The sequence below is a fragment of the Tamandua tetradactyla genome, chromosome 8 (genome assembly GCF_023851605.1).
Source record: "Tamandua tetradactyla isolate mTamTet1 chromosome 8, mTamTet1.pri, whole genome shotgun sequence".
In the NCBI taxonomy this organism is placed as follows: Eukaryota; Metazoa; Chordata; class Mammalia; order Pilosa; family Myrmecophagidae; genus Tamandua; species Tamandua tetradactyla.
The window spans coordinates 30,516,641-30,527,128 of NC_135334.1; the positions used below are offsets into that span (position 1 = coordinate 30,516,641).

Genomic DNA, 10,488 nt, shown 5'->3' on the forward strand with positions numbered 1-10,488 from the left:
ATATTGCTAATTGTCATGGTAAGCCAAGCCCCAACCAACATTCCTGCAAACCCTAAAGTAACTTATAACCCTCCAGAAAGTCCTTAGGCCAGAGAAGTCCTGAAACCCAGAGGGGCCAGCCTCTCCAGAATATCAACTAACTCCATCCCTTTTTCCTATATTATTGACACCATACCCCCTTTACAATATGAAAAAGTTAGAATGGGCATAGCCCAAAGACACCAATATATTGGAAGTAGGAGCAAAGGAGAAGGGGGGGGGGGGTCATAATAGAGAAGATACAGTTTAACAAACGAGTATGACTTTTGAATCACTATAATGATATTTCTTCTAGCTTCCAGTGTTTTGGAGCATCCAAAGGGAAATCCTGAAAATGTGGAATGGTAATCATACCAAACTTCGAAATCTGTTCTGTAATTACTTTTAAAACGTACTTTGAAAATTATTGGGTTTTTTTTTTTGTATGTATGCTAAATTTTATAATAAAAAACATTTAAAAGAAGAGAATACCCAGGGCTCTATCTGAGGCTTTATAAAAGTTTCACTCACTAAGTTTATTTTTCAGAAACCTCCAGGTGGTTCCTAGGTAGATAGGTCCTGAAACCCAGAGCCACCAGTCTCTCCAAGAGCATCAAATAATTGCATGCCCCTACCCCATAATGTCAACACCCTTTTTCAACATGAAGAAGTTGTAAAGATCATTGTCCAAATATCCCTAAAGATTAGGAGAAGTATCAAAGAAGAAGGAGGAGTTGTAAAAGAGAAGATAGAATTTAACAAATGAGTATGACTGCTGAATGATATTGATATTTCTTTTTAATCCCCAATGTCTTAAAGCAGCTAGAAGGAAATACCTGAAATTGTGGAACTGTAACCCATACCATACTTTGAAATTTGTTCTATAATCACTTGTTAAAATGTACTTTGAAATGTATCACTTTTCTGTTATATGTTATATTTCACAATAGCAAATATTAAGTAAGAAAACTTCCTTGCATTTGACGTCATCCGTGGAGGCTGACATCGTTCAATAAAGAACCACTGCGTAAGTCATGGTGCTGCACAGAAGGAGGGATGGGAAGAATCGGCGTGCGCCAGGGAGTTTCCCTGGTTAAGCCCCTCCCAAACCAGCAACAACTAGACACACTGTAGGGTTGGTTCTGGGGCACTCAAAGGCCCCAGTTGACTTTCCATGAAATCCTGCGTGTCCCTCTGCATTAAACAGCCCATGTGTCTCCTGATAATTGGGAGCTCAGGAATTAGGATTCTCCAGATGTGCAGTGCCCCAGAGAGGCCACACAGCACAGCAGTGTGGATGAAGCTCATGCTCTGGAGTCAGTCTCTTCTTAGTTCACACCACACACCAACACTTAGCAACTGTGTGACTGGACAAAGTTACCTAATCTTCCTGAATTTCAGTTTCCACCTGTGCAGAATGCTTATATGTTCCATCTTATCCAGAGACAGCCCAGAATTATGCCTGTTGTCCTGATGGAATCATTTACAGGGCCTCGTTTTACTCTCAACAGTGTCTTAGTCTAGATGACAAATTACATGACTACTCTACTTATCTGCCCCAAATTCTCTTCTAGGGTTGTTATGCAGGTGAAATGAGCAAATGTTGCTTCAGTTTGGACAAAATGTATTGTAAATATAAGAAAACATAACTAATTAATTTAAATAACAGAGTGACTTTGTGTTTCACCATAACTCAAAACAATTATTTTCAAATCCAGGGCCATGGAGTTTATATTTTGTAGCAGCAGCTGTGGCACAGCAGTAGTAGGCATAGCCTACTTATTGTTATCGCTCTTCTTTCTTCTCATCTTCCTCTTCCTCTTTAAAGCTAGCCTAAAATTGTGGGTGCTTGTGAGCTTGGTGTGGTAAGAACATGGAATTCGGTGTCCGAAGACTTCCTAGCTTGCAGTGACCTTCCCTGGATGTGAGTGCCTTTGTCACACTATGTAGATGGGCTTTTGCAAGGATCGCATGTGATCCTATACATAGAAGTGCTCTGTAAACACAAGAGTGATGGGAACGAATGGAAAGGATTGAAGCAGTCTCTCATAACAAAGCCTGCCTTTGTCTCCAAACATGCTCAAGTCTGATCTCTGATCTTAATCTTCTATAGATACCAAAAGAATAAATACAACTGGGGCCAAGAATGGTAAGAATTGTGGGGCATGATAAGATGTGCCCAGAAGTTGAGTTTGAGAGGGGAGGAGAAAAGATAAAGCCATATCTTAAGTATCACTAACACAATATACTTGATAACTGTGATTGTAAAGACTTCTCAATTATCAAGTAACTGGAGAGCTAATAGAGAAGAGTGGTTAAGGAATGCAGGCTTTAGAGTATGTGGGCTTGAGGATTAAATGGGATAAAGAAATAAGGTACATAGTTCAATAGCTGGCAGGTGAAAAGTGATCAATGCTTGTCCGCCATTATTGTGATTATTATTAGCTTACCATGCACCAGGCATTATGTTGGGTGAAGCATCTATTGGCTTCTCAGCTTCCAAATGCTAAGCACCTAGGAACTGGGTCCTCACTTCTCTATCTTCAGTTAGTGATCTAAACAGGGGAGGATGTCAACTGCCTGGGCAACAATTGCTTGCAGCAGGTGATTAAGGAGCATCCAAGGTTGGATTATTTCACTGGACACAGTAGATTTCTCTCCTAGATTGCTCATAGAGTAAAATCTTTCATTGGATGATGAGCTATTTTTCCACTGGAATCATAGGATATTAGAGGTATGAGGGTCCCAAGGTATCATCTGGTAAAATTTCCACATTTTGATAAGGAAAATTAAGGGTCAGGGACTGAATCCAAGGCCCCTGGTTTCTTGTCCACTGTTCCTTCCAAATAAGACACACCTCGTTCTGCATGCTTCCTACATAGAGAAGCCCATCTACAACTTGACATATTCCAGGATCCCTCCTGACACTGCTCCTGCTCCATCTCATTTTAACCTCGATTGAGGGTCATACACATACACACCATGAAGCCCAATTTCCCAGCCAAATGTTACTAGACAAAGATGGTGGATTTTTGCCTAGTGTCATCAAAGACCTTTTTTTAACTTACTGAAATTTAGTAATTATATTTTATTCAGTTACCATCCCAAGGCTATTCAATTTTGCCTTTCTATTTTTTGTTTTGTTTTTATTTTTAATTTCTTTATTGTATAATATAACATATATATAAAGCAAAGAAAAAAAAAGCAATAGTTTTCAAAGCATTCTTTAACAAGTACTTACAGGACAGGTCCCAAGGTTTGTCATGGGCTACCATATGATCCTCTCATATTTTTCCTACTAGCTGTTCCAGAATATAGGAGGCCAGAGGGCTTAAATATTTTTTTATCATCACAATAGACTTTTTTCCTTCTTTATTGTAAAAAATAATATATATATTATATATATATATAACTATAAATTTCAAAGCACAGTACCACAATTAGTTGTAGAACATATTTCAGAGTTTGACGTGGGTTACAATTTCATAATTTTAGGTCTTTACTTCTAGCTTCTCTAAAATACTGGAGATGAAAAGAGATCAATTTAATGATTCAGCATTCATATTCATTTTTTAAATCCTATCTTCTCTGTATAATTTCACCATCAGTTTTGATCTTTCCAAACACTCTTAAGAGTGTTTGGGCTACAGCAATTCTAAATTTTTCATATTAGAAGGGTCTGTCACTATTATGGTACTATCTGATGTTCTAGAGAGGCTGGACAGGGTTTCAGGACTTATCTGGACTAGGAACTCATCTGGAGGTTGTAGGTTTCTGGAAAGTTACTCTAATGCATGGAACCCCTGTGAAATCTTATATATTGCCCCTAAGTGTTCTTTAGGATTGGCTGGAAAGGTCCTGGTTGGGGGTTGCCAGGTTATGACAGGTAGCAAGGTCTACCTGAAGCTTGCATAAGAGCAACCTCCAGAGTAGCCTCTCGATTCTATTTGAATGCTCTCTGCCACTGATACTTTATTAATTACACTTCTTTTCCCCCTTTTGGTCTGTATGGAATTGTTGATCCCACAGTGCCAGGTCTTGATTCATCCTTGGGAGTCATCTCTCATGCCACCAGGGAGACTTTCACCCCTGGATGTCATGTCCCGCATAGGGGCGAGGGCAATGCTTTCACTTGCAGAGTTGGGCTTAGAGAGACTAAGGCCACATCTGAACAACAAAAGAGGTCCTCCAGAAGTAACTCTTAGGCATGCTTATAGGTAGGTTAAGCTTCTTTGCTACCTACATAAGCTTCACAAGAGTAAGCCTCATGATTGAGGCATGTTTATTGATTTGGGTATCCCTAAAGTTTGACACTGTATCAGAGGATTCTCTGATGGTTAGGTTTAATAGTTCCACATTCTTCTCCCATCCCTCAGGGAACTTTGCCACTACTTTTTGATGATCTGCTTAACATACTCTAGGATATATCCAGGCATTACAATAATCTATACAGGATTAAAGCACCAAGGCTATTCAATTTTAATAATGATCTAATTACTACAGTTACCATTGCAAAGTCATTATTGGGGAAAAAATAATATTAACAAACATGACCTCTTCCATAGCATTCTCTATGCTTACTATTTTTAATATCTAGGCCCAATAAAAAAAAAAAAGAATTAACTACACCTTCCCCATCTCTCGGCACCCAGTCTTTCCTTATGATTGCCTTTAGTGCTTAGTCTGTGGGTGCAGAGATAAGACACAGGGAAAGAATGAAGTCCAACTTGCTGAGCAGGGATAAAAATTTTCGGTGAGGGCAGGGCAGGATTTGAGAATTCCCAAGTCCTTCTCTTAATTATTTCAAATTATTAGATTTATTTCACTAAAAGCTATGACAGGGACAATTGGAAAAAGTCTTTGTCTTTCCTAGAGGCAACCTTCCAGCAACCTTTTGCAGCTTTAGGAAAATTCCAAAGTAGTTTCTTTCTAATGTTCATGTTTGTTTACAGTAATTACAAAACTAGGGCTTTTGAATCTTGCTTCTCAGAGAGTTTTTTTCTTTTTTACTTCAGAAGTACTAATTTATATATTTATATAAAGGTGCCTATTTATTTTTTAAGCAGTTCAAATAGAGCTCTTTAAGAATTTTTTGCTAATTTGCTGTTACCATCCAGAGGCATGAACTATACATTGAAGAGGCAGACAGGCACAAATGGAAAGTTAGTTAGTTACACAAGAAACAGAAACACAGAAATACTTTTGAAAGGGACAAATTAACAATCGAATATACATTATCTCATCTCATTTTTGCCTTTGTGCAAAGCAATGTTAATTGTAATATTTTTTACTTTGCTTAGTAGTATTTTTATTTTAAACCATATTGAGGCCAGATTTTGTTACAGAAAAAAACGTTTTTCTTATAGACTCATAACTAAAATATTTCCAATTTTAATACAGCCTAAAGATTCCATTTTATTAAACAATTCTATAATCAGTGACTAATTAGAAATACTTGAATACACATGCAGTAGGACACCAACTAACAAGTTTAAACATACACTTAAAACTTATATTTAAGTAACCCATCAATTAATAACTAAACTGAATACACCAACTAACAATTTAACAGGCATAAATGATAGACACATTGATTAACAATAAACAAGCATTAAACACTTACTATACCTAGGTAATGCACCAACTAACAGATAAACAGGCTTACTTATTTTCCAAGAGTATACTCAACAGACAAACTCAGATCAGGGCCTCGAACCCCACACAGCATAGTACCCAGAAACAAAATGTGCAGAGGTAAGAGCAAGGGGATTATTCTGGAAGCATGAGCGAGGCCTGAGTCTAGGGAACTCTAATTACCATATTAACCCCCCAATCCACTTTTACCTTGATGACCCACTCACCCAGAAAGATGTCCAGACTAGGAACTGGAAATGTTTTCTGTCTTTGAACCTTCTTAAGGTGCCAAAAGGTGTGGAGTGCTGCAGAATAGAGAAACCCTTAGAAGCTTAGTAGCCAAGCTTCTAAGCTAAAGAATGTCTAGTGGACACAAAAGGCTCAGCTCCTGTGTTCTACCAGGGTCCCAGAACCCTAGAGACAACCCTAAAGGCCTCAGACATATGGCCTTCTTGCTTCTTAGGACCTTTTTCATCCCATCAGAGTTGCCATTTGTTACTGGACAAAGGCAGTGGATTCTTACCCAAAGTGTTCAAAGACCTTTCATTTTACTCACTGAAATTCAGTAATTAGATTGTATTCAGTTACTCCTATCCTGAGGTTATTCAATTTTAATAATGATATAATTGGTGTTTACTATTGCAAAGTTATTTTGGGGAAAAAATGATAATAACAAACACGGTGTGTTTTGTAGAATTCTCTATGCTTACTATTTATAATCTCCAGGCTAATCTCCTAATATGCACCTAGTAATAAACTTTTTCTCTCTTTGAACCCCAGTGTCTCAGGAATTGTTCATTTGAGCATGCAGGCAAAAGAATATACCACCTTTGTCACAAATGCAATGGCTACTTCCTTCTGTAACTCTTGTTTCCTTTTTGTACTATTAGATTCATCATCTTGCTTCCTTCCTGGATTATATTTCTGCACATATTTCTGTATTTGGAGCTCTCTGATGAGAATTTTCAGGTGAGTGATTGAAGGAAGGGCAAGGCTGCTTTGACACTATAGCCTGTGAAGAAGGTGTTGAGGACGCAGGGAGGAAGTCTGACTACTTCCTACACTGCCAGAGGCACTACACTGGCTTTTGAATTTGTCTCTTTTGCTTACACAAGTAATGTCAGTGAAGCTCTGAAAGGTTCATCAGACACACTTTGGAAGATAGTCTTAACTCTTGGATCTAACTACATCCTAGAACCCATATGGTGACTGTGCAGCACTCCGGGAAGTGCCCAGATGATGCAATGAGTGTTGGCAGCTAAACATCTGTTTCAGAAAGTAGAAGCATGAAAGAGTTCCTTGGTGGTCACAGAGCAATTGACTGTGGTGGTGGTTACAAACGCCACATATGCAAAAAATTACATAGAACCACCACACACACACATACGCACACACAAATGACTGTCAAAAGCTGTTTTACAGGTAAAAGCTGTTTGTGAAGTCCCATGGCAGGATGGTGTGATCCCCACCTCCCCAAGAAGGAAAAATCCTGGAGAAGTAGGATTTGCATATATTATCTCATTAATTCTCATTTATGCACTCAACTAGGGTATATTTTGAGTCAAATCCTAAGATAGATGCTGCAAAAACAAAGAGGAGTAAGATATGATCCCTCTCTTCAAGAAGCTTTAATGGGAGATATCACCAGGTATATAATGATGAAGCAGCACCCTCTGTGCGGAGAGGAAAGCAGCATGCTCTGGGAGCACAGAAAAGAATATATAAATCAGACCAGGGGATCCGGGAAGACTTCCCAGAGAAGGTGACCCTTAAACTGAATCTTAAAGAATTTGGAGAAATGAGTAAATTGGGGTGAGAGGAGAGGGAGAACGCATCTGCCAAGCAGAGGGAGCACCAGTGTTTGAGACATGGCAGCTTGTCTTCAGAACCACCTAGAGTCTCCAACAAGCAAGGCTATAGCAGGGGGTGGTTAAATAAAGGATTAGTGGTCAAATTGGTTTGGGAATGTCTGGATTAAATAAAATAGTTTCAGTTTCCTTGCTGCAGGGCATCTCAGAGCCTTTGGATTGCTCTCCTACATGTGAGTCTCCCAGGAGAGTTATCTTATGCGGCATTCCCCACCCTCCTGGGACCACAAAAATCCTTTGTTTTATGACATCTTGTGGGATATGAAGTGCTTTGCACACACTCGGAAACACTGGGTTATTAAGACAGGTTGATATTTATTGGACAACATAAAGATTTTCAGGGAATCCATAATGGGTACCCCTACTTTTTTTAGAACATCATGGCCAGCTATTCAGCCATGCCGTACAAGACTACACTAGTTCCCCACAAGTTTGTGTGTATGAGCAGGACTCCAGCTGTTCAGCAGGTGAGATCACAGCTGAGCAGTTGATACATGTTAACACGAGGGAATCCACCTGGCCTTCTGGGCAGAGCCTGTTACCAGTCCTCCTGTGGCCACCAACTGACCTTTCCACATTTCTGCAAAATTAGGGACAGATATGACATCTTGCACTGTGAAAGAAAATGTCGTTGTGGATGCTCCTTGCATGATACTCAAAGAGAACAATGAAAAATAAAAAAATTAATCAAACCTTGAAATATAACCAGGGCTGGGGAATTATTGAAATTGTATTTTATTTTCAAAGGCTAAGTACAGGATTGAGTATTTTATTATATGTATATATATTTTGTAAATGCTGGAGTGGGCAGAGCATACTCTGGAGTAAATTCAAGTACTGAAAACAAGTATTATAACAAATCAACAGCTCGATCCTTCATTCCTCATCTCCTCTACTCCCCCACACCCACAGTATCCATAAATTTCTTTCAACCAAGAAAAATATTTCTCACATACCTTAAAATAGAATTTACTGCCTCTGTTCTCCATCAGCCTTTCCCTGATCATCAACTCACTAAATAGTTATCATGGCCTTTCCTGGGTAAGCATGCTCTGAGTTCAGTCCCCAGGGCCACTGCACCAAGGCAGTGTGTCACATTCAGGACCCCTTCCTCCTGCTTCCCTGGTGGGACACCTTTTGCCTAAATGGGCTTCAAGCTTCATATTTTAGGGTTTTCACTCTTTCAAAAATAAAGTGAAAGATAAATGATAAATACTGGTGAATTATAATTAGAGAGAAGATAGTATCTATCTAGAATATAGAAAATGACAAGAGATTCATCAAAAAGAAAAGAGTGACCCCTGTGTTTTAGAGTAAAATCGTAGGCGACAGGTTTAGGGGGTTGTATTCATTTCCTAGGCTTTCATAGCAAAGTACCACAAACTGGGTGGCTTAAAACAACAGAAATTTATTCTCTTACCAACCTGGGGGCCAGAAGTCTGAAATCAAGGTATCTCCAGGGCCATGCTCCCTCCTAAGTCTCTACAGGAGAACCTCTGGTTGCCTCTTCCAGCTCCTGGTGGCTTCCTTGACTTGTGGCAGTATAACTCTAATCTCTCCCTCTGTTTTCACATAGTGAAAGCACTATATATATATATGTCCTCTCCTCTTCTTATAAGGCCATGTCATTGGATTTATGTCCCCCGCCCCAGTAGTCTCTTATCACAATCCTTAATTAATTACATCTGTAAAGACCCTATTTCCAAATAAGATCGCATTCCGAGGTTTGAGATGGACATGAATTTTGGGGGGACACTAACCAGCCCAGTAAAGATGTCACTAGGTTAGCATCATAAAAAGCCGCAAGTGTAGCGGGTACAGGGTTCAGTGGTAGAATTCACCTACCATGCGGGAGACCCGGGTTTGATTCCCAGTCCATGTACTTACCCAAAAACAAATAAACAAAAAACAAACACAAATTCAACAAATGGTGCGGCAATAATGGGATACTCACGTGGGCAAATAATGAAATGTGACCCCACCATACAGCGTACAAGAAAAAAAAATGCCTCAAGTGTAGACACTGACAAGTGGTAACATGAAAAAGAGCACCTCTGTAATTGATCTGGCTGTGAGTAGATTGTACTCGTAAATACCCTTAGGTTGGTAATTAAAATAATTTCTGCCCTTTATCCCTCTCATCGACTGAGCACTCGGCAGATATGTTGGTTTCCTGACCACCTTTGAAGAGCTCGGGGTAGAGGAGAGCCAGACTGCGCTCCCGCAGGTCTAGGGGAGATTCCTCTCTTGCCTCTTCCATAGTGGGGGCAGTGGGGGTGACTGGAAGCCTAACACCACGCGCCCTCCGTCCCCTTCTCTCTGTACCACTAAATATACAAAATCCGAACTACCTTCAGGGCCGCTAGAGAGAACCAGGCAAGGTCATATTTTTGCTCTTTGAAAACCCCAGTCCTTTTCTTCATGATTTCAGGATGAGTTTTAAAGCAGTGGCAAGGAAATAAGAACACACATACCTACCGCCTCTAAGTGCATCATTTATAAGCTGCAGTACATCTGCTCATTGTAAATCTGCAGAAACCTAAAACCTGTAACGTTGATGGAAACAGATATGCTTTATTCTACATGCTAAAAGAAAAATTAACGAGGCAAATATTGTTTCTGCAGACAAGCTGGGATGGAGAAAGACAACCTCCATCTCTGTCATTACAATGAGGAGGCAAGAAATGAGAATAGAGAACAAAGACATCTAATTTTAAATTCCTTTGAAAGAAAAATTGCAGCTCTGTTTAGGAAGCAGCTCTTCTTAGGGCTGTGGAAAAGGATTCCAGAAATAAATATGCATCCTCTGTGAACGATTGGGAGTGTAGGTGCTCACCTGGGGTGCTGCCCCTTCCCAGCGCCCTGGGCCACAGTCTGAATCAGAGGTGACATAAGGAACCAGATGTCAGAGGCAAGAAGCGGGGAAGTGGTCAGGCCAGGAGACCTGCAGCAAAGTTGTCAGGCTTAT

General features: G+C 39.8%; 1 protein-coding gene across 2 annotated transcripts in view; it reads left to right on the forward strand.

The window, feature by feature from the left end:
* LOC143644256 (uncharacterized) overlaps window positions 1-7,822 on the forward strand; it is a 76,003-nt gene extending 68,181 nt beyond the window's left edge. For both annotated transcript variants that reach the window (XM_077113012.1, XM_077113011.1), the window contains exons 5-6: window positions 6,543-6,621; window positions 7,075-7,822. In XM_077113012.1, coding sequence (XP_076969127.1) covers window positions 6,543-6,621; window positions 7,075-7,200 — 205 coding nt within the window. In that variant the 3' untranslated portion in view covers window positions 7,201-7,822. The remainder of the gene's footprint in view (window positions 1-6,542; window positions 6,622-7,074) is intronic.
* The last annotated feature ends 2,666 nt before the right edge of the window (window positions 7,823-10,488 follow it).